Genomic DNA, 24,648 nt, shown 5'->3' with positions numbered 1-24,648 from the left:
CAGACAATACCAATAAGATTAGATTATGAAGAGTACTCTTCAATCCAGAATCCAAAAAGAAGCAATTCAGTGTTCTCAAACCAAATATTATCTCCAGACCATGCCCTAAGGCAATTTTTATTTTACAAAAAACAATTGCATTAGGTGAAGTTGCCTTAGACATAATGTAAACTTTCTGTCAGATAATACAATTTGAAAGAAATAGTTGCATTATACATAAAAAGGTTTCATTAGATCTAATGCAACTTTACCTAATATAACTGTTTTGTAAAATAAATGTTGCGTTAAGTCAATTTTTAGTAGGAGATAAATGTAAGTTATCCCCTCCAACTTGAATACCTTAAAATAACCCTGCCTCCTCATGGAGTCCCTCAATAACAAGAATAAACAAAAATAAAAAGGGTTTCCACGTCTCAAACCCCTATCCTATATGCAAAATTCGATATATGGATTCCACTCTCCTAAACAGAAGACCTTGCACAATTAAGACATCCCTGGTCCATCCAATCCATTTATGTCGAAACCTCAATAACTCCGTAATTTCTCTAAGTTGACCCAACAAATAAAATCATAAACCTTTTCTAAATCAATCTTGAAAGTCACAAATTGCTTTCTCAATTTCTTTAAACCGGTCCAGAAACCCATTCATTATAAGGGCCATCAAACTGACAACACTTTATTAAAGGCGATTAATGTAATCGTTATAGAACAATGACACATAAAGAAAAGAAGAAATGAAGTAGGGAAATAAAATTTTATTTCATCAGAATCAAAATTACAAGAATGAAAAATCACAAAACTATATATATATAAATTAACATATACGGCGTGTAAATTTATACGGTGTATAAACACATGCGGCGTATATGTTCTCACCCCCCCCCCCCCAAGTTGGATGATGTGTTGTGAAACACACATTTTTCATTGCTAGTTTATATGTCGTTTTGTGCTTAAACGTTCACGAATATAATTTGTTTTTGCGTGAATTTACATGATTATGTATGTGATAGGTCCAATGTTGAAGAGAGCGAGAAAACAAGTTAAATGAAGAAAAAATCATCTAAAACGGGTATCGAATGAAGCCGGTACACACAAACGAAGTTTAAACGAGTCGAAAAATGAAAACCGGAGACCTAATGGGCCTGACACGCGACCAGGTGACCCTTGCTGCTTGCACTACGCCGCGTATCCCATGTTCCCAACCTTCCAAAAACCATCGGCCCGTCTATTTTGTCCTATTAGGGCTGATCCGACCGGGTTTTAGTATTTTAACTTGTTTAACAAGTTTATAACATATATATATATATATATATATATATATATATATATATATATGTATATGTATATATATATATATTATAAAACCCTAGAACGATTTGATAACCCTACCAGCCACCAAAGAGGCCCGAGGAACGAAGAATCAAAAAGGAGAAGCTGTCGGTTCGTAATTTTATTCGTTATTTGTCGGTTTTTGAATTATTACCGTCTGCAAGTTCGTTTTGAGTTTTTAAACCGCAAGACAAGTTTTAATCAGTTGCTTATGAACATATTTATCAGTTTTATCATTATTATCTTCTGTTCCATGATTATTATAGGCTAAACTTGTTTGAATCACTTAGGTTTGATGTTTAACGGTTAAAATAAACTAGTTTAGGGTGTTTAACAAGTGGTTGATTGTTTTTGTATTGTCAAAGTTCATAATTTGTGATTTAATCCCATTAATATCTGCCGCCATAGATGTATCGTAGGTTGCATGAGCCCCGTGTGATTGATTATTGCATGAATTAATTTTGTGTGGTCGTTAATTGCATGGTTCGGTTAATACTATGTGAGTTGATTGATTGTGATAGACATATCATTAGGGTTTGTGTTGTCTAGATCATTAAAATCAGTAGATTAACCACCTTTGAGTTGGACCAAAACCTTAAGTGTCGGCTTATCTTGCTAGTTAGTTGATCGGGTTAGTCGTTGCGAGACCACATGCGGTTTTTCCCACTGTCGATTAGGTTGAGTTTGTAAGTTGAGTTGTTTGATCCTTAGGTAGCGTTTGGTATACATGAATGAGAGGCGGAATGGAATGGACCATTTTGATGGAATGAAAAAAATGTGTTTGGTTGGTCAATGGAATGGAATCACTCATTACCATGTCCATTTCATTCCCTTTAAATCACCCAAAATTCATTCCATCCACCCCCTTATTTTTTTCATTCCATCGCTCTTTCACACTATATCTCCTCCACCACCCTCCCACCACTACTACCCAACGCCCTCTCACCACCACTACCACTATTATCCATTGCCCTCTCACCACCATCACCACCACTACTACCCAATATCCTCTCACCAGCCCCATCACTATTACCCATTGACCTCTCACCGCCACCACCACCACCCACCACTGCCTTCGCCACCACCACCAACTACCCACCACTACCTACTATCGCCGTCCACCACCAACCATCGCTCCCCGCCATCACCACCATCACCCGCCGCTTACCACCGCCTCCGCCACCACGGCTCAGTATCACCACGATCTGCCATCACCAACCATCGCTCCTACCGCCCACCACCCACCACCACCATCCCACCGCCACTCACTACCATTTTTATGTTATTATAACTTTTTCTAGCTTACCAAAAAATAAAAACTATTTATGTCCTTCTCACCTGGTAACCAAACATGTCAATGGAATGGTAATAATCCATTTCATTACCTCGTCCATTTCATTCTCTCGCTCATTCCATTCCATCATTCATTCCATTACCCCATACCAAACAGACCATTAGTGTTGAATTACCCCTTTTATCATAGGTTTACAATAGTTTGAACCTTAGCGAGTCTTGTAGCTTAAAAATGGACCAAGTGTTTAGTTATTAGGGTACTTAGAATAAACAACCAAGAATTAAAAGTTGACTAGACGTCGTTAGGGTTTTCTGGTAAAACTGACCGTATGAACCCAGTTAGGCAGTTACCTTAGCCTCTCCTATGTTAGCTCATCTTTAGAACCTTAGTTTCAACCACGTGTTAGCACTCGAGCCATCCTACAACTGTTAAGTCCTCCTACCTAGTTGATTCGCTTTCTCATTATCGTTAAATCCCGTTAAGTCTTTCAGTTAGTTCTATTAAGTTAGCTAAGTTAATTAGTTTAAAATAATTAATATAAAATCAATTAAATATTAAGGTAGGACTTGGATTAAGGTTTATAATCTGATCCGTTCTCACGTATCTTTGAGTTCGATATCCGGACTTTCCCCTGATCTTTGCTATACGCGACTGGTACACTTGCCGTTTGTGTGAACTAGGATAGATTGTTTGGTTTTTAAAGCTTAGTTGCGATTCATGTTTACTATTTATTTATATTTTCGCACATCATTGGATGTTGAGAAAACCCCAACTTGCACAACATCGAGTGAAAATGAGGTCCGGGTAAGTTCTTAGTAAAAATGTCAACAAGCGGAATCTTCATGTTTGTATGCACCAAAGTCGCCAGACAGTCTTGTAACTTCTCACGAACAAAATGACAGTCAATTTCATTGTGTTTAGTTCGCTCATGAAAAACATGATCTTTGGCAATATAGATAGCAGCCTGACTATCACATTTAAGCGTGACAGGAGTGATGTTAGGAACATTTAATGTGACAATCGTCAATTCCAGGTTAACTCCGTTAACTCAACTCCGTCAATTCAAACTTTAAGATCGTTGAATCTATAACGCACACTTCATTACATTTAAACTAGGGTTTAAATGACGCTTAACACTCACTACATGGGTAGTCTTTCGGGATTTGCACCGAAACGCAAACGAGTTGACGCAAACGATTGATAAATAAACGACAAACGTAAAAACAATAATTATATGATTATTATGTGTTAGGATTATGTGCTATGTGATAATACTATGGTCATGTTAACTTATTGTCCAAGTATGATGGAATGTTCTAGAAAAACAACACTTGAAAGTAGAAGGACTAGAGTGTAACTTGTTTGCTTATAAATATATCCTAAACTAAACCCTAACCTATTATTATTATTCCTTCCAAATCCCGATCGGAGCTCTCACCTCCCCTCTCCAAGGCTGCCGTCACTTTCATACACACATACAAACCCTAATCAAGTGTTTAATCCAAGAACTAGGTGCTAGGAAGGTATAATTGATCATCCTTTACCTTCTTGTTGTTTAATTTTGATGTTTAATGGGTTAATTAAGAACCCTAGGCAGCCGATTTTGATAAGTATGTATGAGTTAACATGATGGTTGTTGAATTCATGATGATTGATAAACTAGATTGATATTGATACATGATTGATTGTTGTTCTTGATTTGAATTAAAACACAAACCCTAATCTTGTATGTATGGTGTGATTGATATGCATGGATAGTAGTTATAGTGTCTAGAGGGTTATATGGATGCATAATAGTTCATAGATTGTTATTTTGTTGAGTTTTGATGTGAACAGATTCTGGACAGAATGTATATACGATGTTTAACTGACTGTAACGAAGTGTAAACGTGAAAATTGATTGAGATTGTGGGTACTGCAGTAAACTAGGTTGAGTCTAGTTTCTATAAAGTATAAATTCGTAATTTTTGGATAAGTGGAAGTATACTTTTATGATTTTACAAAAACGTGATGCAAAGCTGAGCTGTTAGACCTGCTGTTAGGTTATATTGTAAATTCTATATCTCATGAACTACGAGGCAAATTGGGTTGGTTCCACTTCTGGAAGTTGACTCACTGAGTTAGGAACCAAACCCAAGTGGTCTTGCATTTATTGGATTTTTCGTTTACCGGGAATTGCAAATAACATTCTGTTGTGCATGAATCTGACTGATATGAGTTTACTGTAGTGTTTTGATCATTATGAGAAATCTATATGGAATAAAAATAATATAAAATATGTTCTGGAAACCTAAGACATGTATGTTTCAGTGGTGATTTTTGGTGAATTAATTGAGATGATATGATCGGTGAAATAGTACAATCTTTCAAGTAGAAATTCTGTCACAATGAAACTAGCTGCTGAGTTGTGTAGGAATGCATGAAATATGATAGTTTTTATATAATTGTTGTATTTTGACCAAAATACCCTTGCGGGGAATAGTTGCTAGTTTGATTGCCATGAATTGACCAAATTGCCCTTATGGGGAATAATGGTTAGTTAGTCTTTGTTTGTTGACCAAAATGCCCTTACGGGAATAATTGCTTGTAAGTATGTTATTAATACATGACACGAAAGTAATTGCTCACTCGTGTATCGTATCACAATTGTACTTGTTTAAATCACACACGGTTCACAAACGAAACACGAAACATGATACGTGCATAGGTATTATGTGCCGAGTCTAGAGACTCGTTAAACGTTCCGATACTTAGAAAATCTCTTTGTTATTTTAGAACGCTAGAGAGTTTTCTACGACGCGCATCACTCGGTGATCTAATTTGGAATATTCTTCGCAAACAGTGAGTTCACTTACCCCGCTCTTTGAACTGTTTTCAAACGTTTTTCACTTGGGGGAGATAACATACTCCGATAAACGCATTTTTGAGATAAACACATATTTAAGATTTTGTTATAAATTATATATATCACTTGTAGAGGCTAAGCGGCACGTAACCCTTGAAGTCCCACGCATCGAACCGGTTAATATTTGGAATAGCGAGTCACTGTTGAGTAGTACTACTGGGTTTGACAAACCCCACCCGACGCTAAGCTCAACTGGAGGTTGAGTGGGTGTAATTTTGGCTAACACTTACCATGGTCTGGGTTGACCTGGTGACGGGCACTTGATAAACAGTCAGCTTCGGTCTCGAACCACTTAGTAATACTTGTTGTATAGATTAGCTACCTATCGATATATAATTTGACATAACATTATCTGGTAACACTTAAACGCTGTAACGTGGTTACACACTTAAACGCTGTAACGTGGTTACACACTTAAATGCTGTAACGTGGTTACACACTTAAACGCTGTAACGTGGTTACACACTTAAACGCCGTAACGTGGTTACGCAAAACTTTTAAACGCCGTAACGTGGTTACGCAAAACACTTAACGAAAACGCTGAACTCAAACGCTAAACGATTTATCTTATATAACTTGTGAACTCACCAACCTCGTGTTGACCCCTTTTAGTATGTTATTCTCAGGTAGCCGAGGCGGGCGCGCGGTTTAGGAGCATGCATTAATTGTTAAACATCTTACTCTGCAAACTTAATTTTAACATTTACATTTGGTTTTAAGTCGTCCTGCGTGACGCAACTTTTGAATTAAGGTTTTACGCTTCCGCACTTATTTTTCATTTAAACGTTTTCTTGGGTTTGGTTATAACTAATGATTCCGATCCTGCCAGTTCACACCCTCTGACGGTAAAACTCCGTTAGTGGATTTTGAGGGTGTGACAGATTGGTATCAGAGCCATTGGTTATAGCGAACTAGAAACTGCATGCATACTAGACTATAACCGCGACGACTCATTAGTTATAATAATACGCACTGCATAGGTTTGTGTAGTCTTGTAATCTTATCTCTTACCTCTTTCGCTCATACGCGCGCGCATATACACGGCTTACCTGTAGAAATGTCGACGCCACCCTCATCATCATCCGATTCGATGACGCATGCTCACGGGAAGGAACCTCAGTTACCTACCGCCTCGCCACCCCGCGTAGTCCCGGAACTCGCAGCTCCCGCACCGAAGAGGTACCGCCTATCCGGAGGCTTGTATGACAACAACGTTAGCTGGGAATGGTACCCCAACATGATCAGACGTATGGTCTACCGTGAACAAGTTCCCCCATTGCCTCACCCGAACCACCCTGCTTACCCTAACACTCTACCACCTATACCCGAACCTGTAGAGCGAGTTCTCGCAGCTGTCGTTTCTTGTTTGGAGCGTGATGTGGGTTACATGCGCTACACTAGAGAAAACGTTTCCAGATTGTTAAAAGACGAAACCGAGAATAAGGAGGAGGTTGCCCGCATGGCGGCGGCAATGAAGGATATGCAAGGGGCTAGTGATCAACAAACGAAGGTTATGATAAAGATGCAAGCCGAAATGATAGACTTGAAAGAGCAACTCCAAGAAGCAAGGACCCGAACCGAAATAGCGTTAGAGCGTTGCGATATCCTACAAATGCAGATTGCTCAGAACGCAGCCGACCCTGAGGCAGAGCCTGAGGCCGAGCCTGGGGCAGAGCCTGAAGTAGAACCTGAAGAAGATCCCGAAGAGGAGCCTGAGGAAGATCCCGAAGAAGATCCCGAGGAAGATCCCGAAGAAGAACCGGAGGAAGAACCGGCTGAGCCAGAGGCACACTCAGAGGTGTCCCCAGACGATGTGCAGATGTGCAAATTCTTGGATTGGAACTGGCTAACGCGATGAACTGGGAGGAGTTCAAAAACATGATGCGAGAAGAGTACTGTCCGAGGGAAGAAATTTCGAAGTTAGAGTCGGAGTTTTGGTCATTGAAAATGGTGGGTTCAGAGATTGAAGCCTACACTACTCGTTCGCACGAGTTGGCGGTGATGTGTCCGCGGATGGTGGATCCGCCGAGCAAGAGAATAGAGATGTACATTGATGGGTTAGCACCACAGATTCAGGGTATGGTGACATCTTCCAGACCAGCCACGATCCAACAAGCGATCCGTTTGGCTCACAAACTGACGGATCAGGCTGTGACCCAGGGTGCGTTACCACCGAGGGGTTCGACTGCTAAAGCCCGTGACAACCCGAGTAATGACCACGTCAGCAACAGTAACAACAACAGCAACCCGAACAGCGGGAAGAGAAAATTTGACAACACCAGATCTTCATCCTCAAACCTCCCGCCGCAACACCACTACCGTGAGCCCGAATTTACTCGGAGTTTCAACACTCAGAATCACAACAACAACAACAACGGTAGCGGGCAGGTTTCGAGCGGATATGTTGGGAAGTATCCAAAGTGCAACAGGTGCAACTTTCATCATGTTGGTCAGTGTGACCGTGTCAAGTGTCAAAGATGTGGAAAGATAGGTCACCTAGCGAAGGACTGTAGAGGAGACCTTGCGGCAAAGGGTGCTCCTAAACAACCGATGACGACTAAGGGATGTTTTGAATGTGGACAGGAAGGTCATTTCCGGAAGGATTGCCCCAAGCTGAAACATAATGACAACAATGGGGGCAATGGAAGTGGCAGTAACGGTGGAGGAAATGGCAAAGGAAGAGCGTTTGTGATTGGATCGGGTCAAGCCCGCAATGATCCGCATGTGGTGTCCGGTAAGTTCCCTGTAAACGATTATTTTGCTTCTATTTTGTTTGACACTGGAGCTGATAGGAGTTTTGTGTCGAAAGCCTTTAGCCAACTTTTAGACCTTACTCCAACCCCGTTAGACGCTAAGTTTCCTGTTGAATTAGCTAATGGTAAAGCTGTAGTAACAACTCATATACTTGCGGGATGTAAGTTGAAACTGTCAGGTCATGTTTTTGACATCGACCTTATTCCTTTTACGCTTAGTAGTTTCGATGTCGTTGTCGGCATGGACTGGTTATCCGAGAACCGAGCGGAGATTATATGCCATGATAAAATAGTCCATATTACCACCCCTTCCGGCGAGATCATTTCGGTCCGAGGCGAGAGAAGCGGCATGACCAACAGCATCATCACCCTTATGAAAGCACAGAAGTATCTACGAAAGGGTCATCCGGCAATTTTGGCGCAGATTGTTGAGAAACCCGCGGAGGAGAAACGAATTGAAGACATACCGGTTGTGCGAGACTTTCCGGAAGTTTTCCCGGAGGATTTGCCCGGACTCCCTCCTATTCGTCAAGTCGAATTCCAAATCGAGTTGACACCCGGTGCAGCACCCATAGCACGAGCCCCGTATCGGCTCGCACCGGCGGAACTTCAGGAGTTGTCCACCCAGTTGCAAGATTTGTTGGATAAAGGTTTTATCCGACCTAGCTCATCGCCATGGGGAGCCCCTGTCTTGTTTGTCCGAAAGAAAGACGGGACTTTCCGAATGTGCATCGACTACCGGGAATTGAACAAGGTGACGGTCAAGAACCGTTATCCTTTACCCCGAATTGATGATTTATTTGACCAGCTTCAGGGATCGAGTTACTACTCGAAGATCGATCTACGATCCGGTTACCACCAGTTGAGAGTGCGCGAAGAAGATATTTCAAAGACGGCTTTCAGAACACGGTATGGTCACTACGAGTTCTCGGTTATGCCTTTTGGCCTAACCAACGCGCCAGCCGTATTTATGGATCTCATGAATCGAGTATGCAAGGCGTACCTCGACAAGTTCGTGATTGTTTTCATCGATGATATTCTTGTCTACTCCAAGAACGAGACTGACCACGAAGAGCACTTAAGGATAATTCTGGAACTACTGAAGAAGGAACAACTGTATGCTAAAGTCTCGAAATGTGAATTTTGGCTTCGCGAGGTTCACTTTTTAGGACATGTGATCAACGAGAATGGTATCCATGTCGATCCCGGTAAGGTAGAGGCCATCAAAAACTGGGAAGCACCTAAGACTCCGACTGAAGTGCGACAATTCCTAGGACTGGCCGGCTACTATCGGCGTTTCATCGAGGGATTTTCAAAGATTGCTCAACCCCTCACCGCTTTGACTCACAAGGGCACTAAGTACAACTGGGGTGACGCGCAAGAATCCGCTTTCCAACTGTTGAAAACCAAGCTTTGTAGCGCCCCTATTTTAGCCCTCCCCGAGGGAACAGAAAATTTTGAGGTACACTGTGACGCATCTATACAAGGTCTCGGTTGTGTGCTGATGCAACTCGAGAAGGTTATAGCCTACGCCTCTAGACAACTACGGGTTCACGAGAAGAACTACACGACCCATGATTTGGAACTCGGAGCTGTGGTGTTTGCTCTTAAGATATGGAGGCATTACTTGTACGGTACCAAGTTTACCATTTACACCGACCACAAGAGTCTCCAACATATCTACGATCAGAAGGAGCTGAACATGCGACAGCGTCGTTGGGTCGAGCTGCTCAAAGATTATGATTGTGCCATCAAGTACCACCCGGGCAAGGCCAATGTGGTGGCCGACGCCCTCAGCAGAAAAGAAACAGAAAAACCCAGACGAGTAAGAGCATTGCAACTTACGATTCATGCCAGCTTACCCGATCAGATTCGCGATGCGCAACTGGAAGCTTTGAAAGATGAAAATCTTCCATCGGAACTCATGCGGGGCATGAACAAGCAACTTGAAACCAGATCGGACGGGGTCCGATATTTTGAGAACCGGATTTGGGTTCCACGATACGGAGAGTTGAGAACTCTAGTGATGGACGAAGCTCACAAGTCCCGATATTCTATCCACCCTGGCTCAGATAAAATGTATCATGATTTAAAGGCACTTTACTGGTGGCCGAACATGAAAGCCGACATTGCCACCTACGTGAGCAAATGCTTGACTTGTGCCAGAGTCAAGATTGAATACCAGAAACCATCTGGTCTACTGCAACAACCGGAACTCCCAATGTGGAAATGGGAGCACATCTCAATGGATTTTATTACGGGTTTGCCTAAGACACCGACGGGATGCGATACCATCTGGGTGATCGTTGACCGGTTGACTAAATCGGCGCACTTCCTAGCGATTAAGGAAACAGACAAAATGGAAAGACTGACTCGAGTATACATGAAAGAAGTGGTGTCTAGACACGGAGTGCCTGTCTCGATCATTTCCGATCGAGATTCTCGTTTTACCTCACACTTTTGGAAGTCGCTGCAAAGCGCACTGGGCACACGTCTCGATATGAGTACAGCATACCATCCTCAGACGGATGGGCAAAGTGAACGGACTATTCAGACCCTGGAGGATATGTTGCGTGCATGCGTTTTAGATTTCGGAAAAAGTTGGGAACCCCACTTACCCTTGGTAGAGTTTTCGTATAATAACAGCTACCACGCAAGTATTAAGGCAGCGCCGTTTGAAGCGCTGTACGGACGGAAGTGTCGATCACCACTCTGCTGGGCAGAGGTGGGTGACAGCCAAATCACTGGTCCAGAACTGGTACTCGAAACCTCGGAAAAGATTGTTCAAATCCGAAATCGCATGGCAGCAGCACGGGATCGCCAAAAGAGTTACGCCGACAAGCGCCGAAAACCTCTCGAATTTAAAGTGAACGATCGGGTGTTACTCAAAGTCTCACCTTGGAAAGGTGTAGTTCGCTTTGGTAAGCGAAACAAACTCAACCCACGGTATGTTGGTCCGTACCGGATAACTGAGCGCATTGGTCCGGTGGCGTACCGACTGGACCTACCAACAGAACTCAGTGGCGTACACGATGTATTCCACGTATCAAATTTGAAGAAATGCCTATCTGATGAAACCCAAGTAGTCCCTTTGGAGGAACTGCAAGTTGATGAACAGTTACGGTTCATTGAGGAACCAGTCGAAGTTTTGGATTGGGAAACCAAAACACTCAAACACAGCAAAATTCCAATCGTTAAGGTTCGTTGGAACTCGAGACGTGGACCGGAGTTCACGTGGGAACGCGAGGATCAAATGATGAAAAAGTATCCTCACCTTTTTGAAGGGCTAACCAAACACCGAAAACCGCGAAACCCGGCAAACCGTCAAACATCACCGAAGGTATGAATTAAATTTCGGGACGAAATTTCTTTTTACTAGGGGATGATATGACAAACTGAAAATTTTTCTTCTTACTCTTTCAGACTCTCATCACGACTTGACTCAAATTTTCGGGACGAAAATTCTTTAACAAGGGAATGATGTGACAATCGTCAATTCCAGGTTAACTCCGTTAACTCAACTCCGTCAATTCAAACTTTAAGATCGTTGAATCTATAACGCACACTTCATTACATTTAAACTAGGGTTTAAATGAAGCTTAACACTCACTACATGGGTAGTCTTTCGGGATTTGCACCGAAACGCAAACGAGTTGACGCAAACGATTGATAAATAAACGACAAACGTAAAAACAATAATTATATGATTATTATGTGTTAGGATTATGTGCTATGTGATAATACTATGGTCATGTTAACTTATTGTCCAAGTATGATGGAATGTTCTAGAAAAACAACACTTGAAAGTAGAAGGACTAGAGTGTAACTTGTTTGCTTATAAATATATCCTAAACTAAACCCTAACCTATTATTATTATTCCTTCCAAATCCCGATCGGAGCTCTCACCTCCCCTCTCCAAGGCTGCCGTCACTTTCATACACACATACAAACCCTAATCAAGTGTTTAATCCAAGAACTAGGTGCTAGGAAGGTATAATTGATCATCCTTTAACTTCTTGTTGTTTAATTTTGATGTTTAATGGGTTAATTAAGAACCCTAGGCAGCCGATTTTGATAAGTATGTATGAGTTAACATGATGGTTGTTGAATTCATGATGATTGATAAACTAGATTGATATTGATACATGATTGATTGTTGTTCTTGATTTGAATTAAAACACAAACCCTAATCTTGTATGTATGGTGTGATTGATATGCATGGATAGTAGTTATAGTGTCTAGAGGGTTATATGGATGCATAATAGTTCATAGATTGTTATTTTGTTGAGTTTTGATGTGAACAGATTCTGGACAGAATGTATATACGATGTTTAACTGACTGTAACGAAGTGTAAACGTGAAAATTGATTGAGATTGTGGGTACTGCAGTAAACTAGGTTGAGTCTAGTTTCTATAAAGTATAAATTCGTAATTTTTGGATAAGTGGAAGTATACTTTTATGATTTTACAAAAACGTGATGCAAAGCTGAGCTGTTAGACCTGCTGTTAGGTTATATTGTAAATTCTATATCTCATGAACTACGAGGCCAATTGGGTTGGTTCCACTTCTGGAAGTTGACTCACTGAGTTAGGAACCAAACCCAAGTGGTCTTGCATTTATTGGATTTTTCGTTTACCGGGAATTGCAAATAACATTCTGTTGTGCATGAATCTGACTGATATGAGTTTACTGTAGTGTTTTGATCATTATGAGAAATCTATATGGAATAAAAATAATATAAAATATGTTCTGGAAACCTAAGACATGTATGTTTCAGTGGTGATTTTTGGTGAATTAATTGAGATGATATGATCGGTGAAATAGTACAATCTTTCAAGTAGAAATTCTGTCACAATGAAACTAGCTGCTGAGTTGTGTAGGAATGCATGAAATATGATAGTTTTTATATAATTGTTGTATTTTGACCAAAATACCCTTGCGGGGAATAGTTGCTAGTTTGATTGCCATGAATTGACCAAATTGCCCTTATGGGGAATAATGGTTAGTTAGTCTTTGTTTGTTGACCAAAATGCCCTTACGGGAATAATTGCTTGTAAGTATGTTATTAATACATGACACGAAAGTAATTGCTCACTCGTGTATCGTATCACAATTGTACTTGTTTAAATCACACACGGTTCACAAACGAAACACGAAACATGATACGTGCATAGGTATTATGTGCCGAGTCTAGAGACTCGTTAAACGTTCCGATACTTAGAAAATCTCTTTGTTATTTTAGAACGCTAGAGAGTTTTCTACGACGCGCATCACTCGGTGATCTAATTTGGAATATTCTTCGCAAACAGTGAGTTCACTTACCCCGCTCTTTGAACTGTTTTCAAACGTTTTTCACTTGGGGGAGATAACATACTCCGATAAACGCATTTTTGAGATAAACACATATTTAAGATTTTGTTATAAATTATATATATCACTTGTAGAGGCTAAGCGGCACGTAACCCTTGAAGTCCCACGCATCGAACCGGTTAATATTTGGAATAGCGAGTCACTGTTGAGTAGTACTACTGGGTTTGACAAACCCCACCCGACGCTAAGCTCAACTGGAGGTTGAGTGGGTGTAATTTTGGCTAACACTTACCATGGTCTGGGTTGACCTGGTGACGGGCACTTGATAAACAGTCAGCTTCGGTCTCGAACCACTTAGTAATACTTGTTGTATAGATTAGCTACCTATCGATATATAATTTGACATAACATTATCTGGTAACACTTAAACGCTGTAACGTGGTTACACACTTAAACGCTGTAACGTGGTTACACACTTAAACGCTGTAACGTGGTTACACACTTAAACGCTGTAACGTGGTTACACACTTAAACGCCGTAACGTGGTTACGCAAAACTTTTAAACGCCGTAACGTGGTTACGCAAAACACTTAACGAAAACGCTGAACTCAAACGCTAAACGATTTATCTTATATAACTTGTGAACTCACCAACCTCGTGTTGACCCCTTTTAGTATGTTATTCTCAGGTAGCCGAGGCGGGCGCGCGGTTTAGGAGCATGCATTAATTGTTAAACATCTTACTCTGCAAACTTAATTTTAACATTTACATTTGGTTTTAAGTCGTCCTGCGTGACGCAACTTTTGAATTAAGGTTTTACGCTTCCGCACTTATTTTTCATTTAAACGTTTTCTTGGGTTTGGTTATAACTAATGATTCCGATCCTGCCAGTTCACACCCTCTGACGGTAAAACTCCGTTAGTGGATTTTGAGGGTGTGACATTTAACTCCGAAAGAAGTCTTGTCAACCAAGCAAGTTCAGCAGTCACACGTCGAAGAGATCGGTACTCTGCTTTAACCGAGCTTAAAGAAATAGTTGGTTGCCTTTTAGATTTCCAATAAATTGGAGAACCCCCAAGAGAAACATAAAAATTACTAACCGACTAGCAAGTATTAGGACATGCTGCCAAGTCTGAATCACAGAATGCTTGCAGATCAAAAGAAGAATTATTATAGAAGAATAAATCCTTAAGATAAAGTTCCTTTGACATAAGAGAGGGCATAAAGAGCAGCATTCCAATGAGAAATCCTCATATCTTGCATGAATTGACTTAAAAACTTAACAACAAAAGGAAAATCAGGTCTTGTGTGAGTAAGGTAATTAAGTTTATACATATGTTATACGGCGTATAAACTTATGCGTATATGTTGTTCACAATTACTCAGAAATTACAACTGAATCCATTAGTCCTCATATTAGCAAAATTCTTAGCTATAATTTTGTATTAAACACATAATAAACTTGTATGTCTAAAGTCATTAACCTGCACTGATCAAACCAATATGCATGTCTAAAGTCATTAACTAACACCAATCAAACGAATATGTCTAAAGTCATTAACCAACATCAGACTCGTAACACTTTCGAATCATAGTAATAAACGAAGAATTGCACCCATTCGGAATACAAAAATCACTGAAGAATTGAGAATAAAGTTACACACATGCATCAACCTGGATTAAATCTCAAATTTGCTTATATAGCCAAAGCTAACCCAGTCTGGTGCGGGAGATTTATCGCTACCAAATGCCTAGACAACTTCCTTTATTTTCTTAACATAGAATTCAATTTCAAAAAAATTATTTGGGCAATTGACAAAGACTTAAACCATGGACTACTCCACATCATGGAGATTTATCGTTACCACATAGCCATAATAAGTAATTCAAATCTTAAAAATGAACAAAATAGGGATAGAAATTAAGATATGACATGTAAACACCCAACCATTACAAATGTGTAATTCAAAATCCAGAAAACAACATCATAGTCTTTCAACAAGGAAAAAGTATAATTATTAACAATGATTATTCTGATACATGAAAGTGATACTTTTATGCAATTTTAGCAAGATACTCATCAATAGTGGTGTATTTTATCTCTGGATAAAGCTCGCTAGCCTCAACACCAAACGAAGGTTCAATCTCGAAGTTTGTCCCGTCTCCATTAATCAATACAGAATGTGTTATGGACAAAAGAATGCTTAACCCAAATGGAGCCTCTGCAAGATAGCAACTTATTATTTTCCGACAAATATTTTTTTGAGTCAACTCGTTTTAATTTAACGTGTTCTAAGATCAAACTCACCTTGGATATTTTTGAGAACTTGTTCTTCAGGAACATATGTTTTCTCGAGGGTCTTGCCAATCTTGCTTTCCCAAATGGAAACAATTTCATTAAATGACAATGTGTTGCCCGGAGGTCTGAAAATCAATGTCTTGTTCAATGTACGCGGGTCATCTACTGCTTTGATGGTAGTCAAAGCTATATCTTCTTCTTTGACGAAAACAGCTAGATAGAAACAATTTAAAGGCATTAATAAATTCGCTCTTAGTAGTCTTTCGGTATGATCTCTATACAAAGAACAGAATGATCTCTAAACAATGAAGTGAATATATCAGTTTTGATGTATACAACTATAAAAGTATTGCACCAGTATATTTATGCCTTCAGTTTTTTAGGATTTAACTTCGTTGTTTTTTTATGTTTTGACAAAAAGATATACATGAATACTATTTTGTATACTAAAATCGCTACGAATTCAATATGTGTGACTGACTGACTGACTGTGTCTTTTAGAAGCCGTACACAATATGTGTGCCAAATTATCTTTATTATGAAAAGTACAAATTTTAAAATCCGATTTATATACACCCTGAAAGGTTGAGTCGACTCTGATTCTATGTACGACAGCCCTTTACTTTTTTGACTTACAGATTATGCGTTAATGAGTGTACCTTTGGGGTTTCCATCTCCGAGGATGGTAATCTTCTCTCTAGGGGCGGTGTATGTGTCCATTTGCCCCAAGTTTGGTAAAAAGTAGCCTGCAAAACCATTGCAGGCAACGAAAGTGTGTGGGATTTCTGCGGCTTCAATTGCTCTACGAATGCTCACCTTGCCTGCAAAGATGCTCTTCGCTGGTTCGACAGCATTGACATGGTCAACATCGGTTCCAAATTCCGAAGGTAGAAATCTCTACATAAATATTAAAAGTATTGGTTAAGTATGTATTGAGTATATCTAGAGCCAGCGGACTCATACTTGAGCCATCGGACTCGTACTAGCACCAACTAAACGAAAACGAATAAGCTAGAAATGATCCAACTTAGAAGGATATTGGATTGGATGAATATTCGAAAATGTTTAATTATACAATCAACTAGTCAACTGTATATGCATAAACAAAACTATAAGTACCTTAACATTTCCTGCTTCTTTAATTGCTGCAATGAGCTTGAGTTGATCAGCTATCAGTTCACCACCTACCGTCGAGATCACAACATCGACTTGCTTGATCGCCTTCACTAAACTTTCATGATCATTAATATCTCCCTGAAAATGGTTCAAGAAAATCATATATTAATTTGCCTTAGAAATGCCTTAAAATGGTCAAGAAAAGCAGGATTATCATCACACAAAGTAAAGTAAGGCTCTACTTACAATTAGAATAGTGGCACCAAGGGTTTTGAAATTGTCTACGAGCTTGGATTTTTCTGGATGTGTGGTTGTGCCTTCTCTGATCAAAACATAAGTCGGGTTTGCCTCTTTTGCGCTTGCCTCTACGATGAACTTTCCGATGTACCCGGTCCCTCCGATGATCAAGATCTTGCTTTTCTGTGCCATTGAGATATTGCCGGCCTTCAAAACAAAGTAGTTGGTTTTACTTTTTTAGTGAGAAGAGAGCTATGGAAACTGATACATGGCATAGATAGTATATATAGAAATCATTATGTGATTATAATTATATTAAATAATATAATATACTTTTGGTGAGTTGTTGTCATCGATAAACTTTTTTTTTTTTTTAAGATTGCTACATCCAAATGCATCGAATGATAAAACTGACCGTTGAAGATGAGTAGTGGATGACATCATGACAAACGCAACCAATGGTATCTAGAAAGAAACATGATTTATTAAAAATTTAAGATACTGATTTTGAATGAATTAGTAAGCGAAGACTACGCGTAATATCTATGAATTTGTGTATAGCGACTTGAATTTTTAAGTAGTTTATGTTTTATCAGTCGTGTTAGTGCCATCGTGTATTCAATAATTTGTGTATGTTCACATATATTATTAAAATATATATACTAGTTTTGCTAAAGGGAACATGATTTGAAATAATTTTTAATTTGTATTTGTTTTCTCCGAAAGTTATCGCTAAACATTACAAGTATGTATACCAAATTCTTTATTTTTCGTCCTAACCCTATAAATTCTAATTTAGGTCATTCTCTTAAACAATAAGTCAATAACATTAATAAATCTACCTTTTGGTCTTTTATTAAATTTCGTAACATAACATTTGGTTTCATAGTGATTATTCTAAATGCCTGATTGCGAATTAATTATTTAAAATGCATTAAAAAATAGTAAAATACAAGAATATGCATAATGTAGATGCACGGCATTCAAGTCATTCCACATATTTATAATTAAACAATTGATTAGTTTAAATGGCATCTTTTGTTAATATAATACAATATTTTGTAACTAAATCATTAAAAGAAAAAAAAAACCTTAAGGGATAATGCAATGAGATACCAATATGTTTCGTGGCACATTGACAAAGACACGACCTTTAAAAAAATAACTAGAAGGTTTTGTTTCAAGTATCCCAAGTGACAGAAATTCGTCATTGAAGAAAAAAAAAGATAACGCAATGAGAAAGGGAGAACAATTATTTGTAATTTTCTCCATTATTTTGAACAATATTTTATAATATTCCTCCATTATTTTTAACAACGAACATTAAACAAACATGACTAGCAATAAACATTTCAATTCTTTGCTAGTTAGACCAAAACAACCACCTCATTCGTATATTTGAAACAATTTTCAGACCATTTAGAACTTGGAAGGTGTTAGATATGACGCTTGGTTTGATTTTTTTTTTAAATGGCTTGTTTAATGGAGAACATGGGAATAAAGACCGTTAGGTACAATTAGGGGAATACTTACGGCTTGTTTACTCGTTGAGAGTTAGTTAAAATTCTCTCTCGTTTGTATAATTCATTTTCTTACGTTCTTGTTTCTCTGTATTCGTAACCAATAAACAATCGTTTGCCTTAATTCAATTTCATGTGTTCATTGTTAATTCATGATATCAAATCGTTCGTATCATTAGTGTGTTGGGGATTTCTACAATCGTATATCTTAGAAAAATCTAACAGTCGTGAAACACTTTCATATCTAAACTATTTGTTGGTTTCCAAATGTTTTGACCGGATAAAACTTAGATTGAGTGCAAGAATCAAAATGGACATTGAGAGAGTTTTTGAACCAGAGAACATATCGTATGATCAAACTACGTTATATTAGGGTTGTAGGTCCTATGCGCGGATCAAACAACACAATGACTAGTCTACTTGGATCAATCTCAACATTAGCTAGCGGAAATCACTAGTGAGGAACCGAGATCTCAGATCTTGTTTGGTTGGCTTATTACCGGAAATAGAAGAGATAAAGGAGTTGAGTGAGAGTTGGTATTAGGATAAGGTTGTAGTTTTTCGAAAGGTTATTTGTGCATGAGAAGCTTGCACTATTTATAGTACAAGTCTCATGCATCTATCTTCATTACCAAAGGCCAAATGGGCTAGATTACATGACCTTGGCCCCAAACATACAAAGCAAACAAACCGACTAGCTAACTAAAATAAAAATTACAACATGAGTAAATACAAATGACTATTGAACAAAACATGACCTTACAATCTCCCTCTAGTCTTTAGTGTTTAGTCTTTTAGCCCTTGTCTTCAGTCGGTCTTTAGTATTTAGTCTTTTAACACTTGCTTTGTTTAGTTTTACAACGGATTTCATAATCCATTTCCCTAAGCTGTAAGGCCCCGTTACCGGTGCCTCACTTTTGATTTTGGATTTACTCATAAACACAGTTCTAAATATCAGAGTTAATCAAAACTTTACGTGGAATATAAAACTTCAACATAACATATTATATAACTTTCCAATCTTGTCTTAACAAACATTCATAGTCATTCAAAAACAAAACATAGTCTTTAAAACATCACATCATTTCCTTGAGATGCCAGTATCTTCAATTTCATGCCATGTGTCCTCATCAAGCGAGCTGCCTTATCCTACTCACATGCGTGCATACTAAAAGTCAGCTACGCTGAGTAAGTTCTAGTTAATCAGATAACTTACTTTGTGTATACATATACGTGCCCGAAGGTACCCATTACATACTTAACCTGTTCATCATACGTCCATATACATTCACAACTAACCTTACATTATAAAGAGCATTTCACCCTACATACCTCGGATATTATTAGGGTCCAGTGCCCTACATCCTCGGATATTATTAGGGTCTGGTCTCCCTTCTTCCTCAGATATTATTAAGGTTCGGTACCCTCCATCCTCGGATATTGTTAGGGTCCGGTCCCCCTTTCTTCCCTACTATCATGCCATACATTTCCATATATATATATATATATATATATATATATATAATTATAAGTTTCATACTTAGATACATCATTCATTCATCATATACAACAATCATATCATCAAACCATCACCTGGCAGTACATGCAATATCCCAAGATCATTCACGCACCCACAAGCACTCATTCATACATAAATCATATAAGGTATACACTTACCACTTATGGTAAGTGTATTAACTAATCACATCGAGTATTCACACAGCCCCGAAAACATAACAAGGAATGGGGCTAGAAACTCACCTGGATCATGTTTCGCTCTCCGTTGATCGTTATCCCTTTCTTTAATTGAGCTCTGCTAACTGTATATGAGTTACACGTATCAATACTTGTCCTAATTGTATTGCTCGTATTACAGCCAAAATGGCTAAGTCTGATATAATCTAATGGTCTTGTTTTAGATTACAATTACTTAGAATATTTCATTCCTAAAACACTTATCATTTTCAATTACCCTTGTTCACTGGATTACAATTGTGTTCAAGTGTTTCTAAGTACTCGGGTCATCATTGCATGACAACATGCATATTGGTTTTGGGTATTGTGTGTTTTCAAATCTACAATGTAACCGAGTGTACACTTGTAATTGAATTGACATTGTGATCGAATCATACTTTGTATTCGGATGACTCGTTATAATCGAGTCCTCAATGTATTCAATCATTAAGAGTGTAATCGAAATGACCCTTGTAAAAGAGTCTCCTTTTGTAATCGAATCTCTTTATTGTATTCGAGTTAAGGATTGTAATCGGATTGAGATTCGTAATCGATTGTATTATTGTAAGCGAAAATCCACTTGTAATCGATTACATTATTGTAACCGAGTTGAACCATGTAATCGAATACAACAAAGTAAGAGAATATGGATTTGTAAGCGAATGAACACATGTAATCGATTAGACTTGTGACCGAGTTGATCTAATGTAAGCGAGTTACCAATGTGATCGAATACAACAAATTAAACGAATCAACCCATTGTAATCGTTAGAATCTTGAAATCGAACGAGCTGGTCTTTATTTAAGTATTAGGTCATGGTTTGGTCCTTTATCATCGTTATCTTTGCTTGCTTTAACCCTAACACCTTGTTATGGCTCGGTATGGACCATAAATGTTTCCCTAACCGTTCTCGGCCAAAACTTAACCCGGTTAACCATAAAGTTTGAACCTTTATGGCTAAAAATGTTTAAGGCTAGATCTAGGGTTTCTTTTATGAACCATACTTATCCATTAGTTCGTTATGTCCATTTTAATCATCAAGTTTGCGACTTTATGACTTATCTAGCCCCGATCTACTCTAGGGTTTAGTTTCATAACAATCCGTTCATAAAAACATAACCTTTAAAGATAAAGAACATACCTTTACTCGTTTTTTGGCTGTGGTTTAGCTTGGTTATGAACTACAATCTTGTATCTTGCTTGCATATCAAAGATTTATCAAGATTTAGGCTAGGTTTGATCTTGGATCTTCTTCTTTCTCTCACGGCCGTAAGTTTGTGTGTGTATGTGTGTGTAGAGAATAAGATGGAGAGAAATGAGGTTTTAGGGTTTTAGGGAAGTTTAAGAGAGTATTTATACTCTCTTAAGCCCATGGACCTAAGACCCATCTCATCCCTTATTCCATTTTTTCCCACCCAAGTCCATACTCCTTATCATTTTTAATACTAATTAAATATTAGCACACGTTCACAACATAACTTTCCTTTATGTAATATTATAAAAGTGTAGGATGTTACATAAACAGTATAAGTACTCAAAACATTCCTCATATACGATCTATATACTATTAAAGTAATACAATTTCATTTGTCATTCACTTAACATCTACCTATACTATTAAAGTAATAAAATTTCATATGTCATTCAGTTAGACCATCTACATAGGTTGTCAAGTGTACATGTTTCCATTTTTACAATTTTTCCTTCATGAATGATAACATAAAAATATGTTGTTGGTGAGATCCGAACTCACTACCTTGTATTTAAAATGTTTGTAGCTTACCAACTCAACTAAGATGAATTGATGTTAGTATTATCTTTTTCTTAATTTGTATATATTCACAACCTTCCATTTTGATTTATTTTAAAATACAAATAACAATTATTCTTACTAATATATGTGTTTTAGGAAATTATTTATATCTTATGAATCCGTAAGATATGTTATATATATATACAGGGGATGGTTCAAGAGAGAAATGATATTATTGCAAGAAATGTAAGAAATGAATATGAACCACTAGTTTTGTTTTAAGTTTCAAATGCTTAAATCTAAATAAAGAAAATATTAATTATTCTCTTTCTTCAATTAATATAACTAGTAAACTATAATACTTATCTATTTAATTAATATAACTAATTAAATTATTATAATTAGAAAATATTAAGAACTCATTTATTTTTTGAATTTTTATCCTACACAAGTATAATTTATTCATACATTAAAATTTCTTTCTATCCAAAACTAATTTCTTCCAACTCAATATATTAATATCCATCAACACATACTTACATTATGATAAATAATACCAAAAAACTATTATACATGTGTTTGTATTAGATATCAACAAAAACATACAACCTACACAAAAACGTATAATCTACACTTGTTCTAAGAATAAGACAACATATAACCTACACACGAAAAACATTTTACATACACACAAAATTCATCATCAATAAAATACACACGCACACGAAAACATTTAACCTACACACAAAAAACATATAACCTACACACGGAAATTTTATCTTACACAAATACAATTTATTCCTACATTAGTTTCTTTTCAAAACCAATTTCTTCAAACTCAACATACCAATATCCTTCAACACGTAGTTACATTGTGATACATAATACAAAAAATTATCTTACACATATTTGCATTAAATGTCAATAAAAAATATACAATCTACACAAAAACATATAACCTACACTTGTTTTAAGAATAAGAAAACATATAGCTTACATACGAAAAACATATGACCTACGCATGTGTATGGTATGTGTATCTTTGTGTAGTTTATATAATTGTTGATGTCAAATTACATATGTAAGCTATATACTTTTTGTATGTTGTAAGTTTTTATTGCTCAAAACAAGTGTATGTTATATAACTTTGTGAAAGTTGTATATTAATTGTTTACATTTAATGGACACATTTATATGATATTTTTTTATTATTATTTATGACAATAATTTTTATAGGCATGCTAATTTTTATAGGCATGAAATTAAAAAAAAGTAATTTCCACTCATTATATATGCTAATATAATGAGTGGAAATTATTTTTTTAATATAAAGAAATAGTATTATATGAATAAATTGTATTTGTGTTGAATAAAATGAAGAATGTGTAAATAAAAAATAAAACTAAAGTAGTGCTTTTATCTTTTTAATTATTATAGTTAAATTAGCTAGATATATTAATTAGAGAGAGATTTATTATAGTTATATTAGTTATATTAATTGGAGAGAGATGGTGCATTTATTGTTATATTTACATTTTTTTATTTATTTTTAAGTATTTAAAATTTAAAAAAACTAGTGGTCCATATTCATTTCTTTCAATAATATCATTTCTTTCTTGAACTTAAACATATATATATATATATATATATATATATATATATATATATAGGTTTGATCAAATACAAATGAAATTAACGTGCTAAACGTGAGAATCAATTAGAGTAATTATATATACAAGTAGAATAATTACGTAATTACTCTATGATGTAATTACGTTATTACTCTACTTATATATATAATTACTCTACTTGATTCTCACGTTTAGCACGTTAATTTAATTTGTATGTTAACCTTCCCATATATATATAACTAAATTATAATTAATATTTTATGTAATGGTAATTATATTACGAAAAATATTAAAATACAAACAGAGAAAAAAATGAGAAATATGAGAATGTTATGTGCCCTAAAAATGTTCAAGAAAAATAATAAAAAAATTCATAATTCAAAATATAAATAAGAAACAAAAAAAACTAAAAGTGTCATCCGTCTTTCTTGATAAAAACCCAAAAAGACGATTTCGAAAAAAAATACCCAATAACGAAAAAAACACAATGTTAAATAAAAAGGACATAATAGATCACAAAATATAACGCAATCGTGAGCAAAATATAAAACAATGTTAAGTAATATAACACAATATTAAGAAAAAAAAAGACACAATATTAATGAAAAATGTCATAATCGATGACGAAAATAAACAAAAAAATACAATGATATATAAAAGACACAATAATCATTTTCCTCAATATTATTTTTTTTTTGTTTTTTTAGAACCAAGAAGACCGGGGAACATTTTTGTTTTTGTTTGTTTTTAATTTTTTCGTTATT

General features: G+C 36.9%; 1 protein-coding gene across 1 annotated transcript; it reads right to left on the bottom strand.

The window, feature by feature from the left end:
* Nucleotides 1-15,588: 15,588 nt before the first annotated feature.
* LOC143530951 (isoflavone reductase homolog A622-like) lies at nt 15,589-17,513 on the bottom strand. Its single transcript, XM_077026360.1, has 5 exons — nt 17,255-17,513; nt 17,012-17,146; nt 16,552-16,789; nt 15,902-16,105; nt 15,589-15,815 (listed from the first exon to the last, which is right to left on the bottom strand). Exons 1-5 carry the CDS (start codon nt 17,435-17,437, stop codon nt 15,649-15,651), a joined length of 927 nt encoding a protein of 308 aa, XP_076882475.1. The 5' UTR covers nt 17,438-17,513; the 3' UTR covers nt 15,589-15,648.
* Between the last annotated feature and the right edge of the window lie 7,135 nt (nt 17,514-24,648).

This window comes from Bidens hawaiensis, unplaced genomic scaffold, assembly GCF_021521415.1.
Source record: "Bidens hawaiensis isolate Kalapana, Puna unplaced genomic scaffold, B.hawaiensis_p1.1 tig00009067_1, whole genome shotgun sequence".
Classification (NCBI taxonomy): Eukaryota; Viridiplantae; Streptophyta; class Magnoliopsida; order Asterales; family Asteraceae; genus Bidens; species Bidens hawaiensis.
This window is presented reverse-complemented; position numbering and strand designations above follow the sequence as displayed.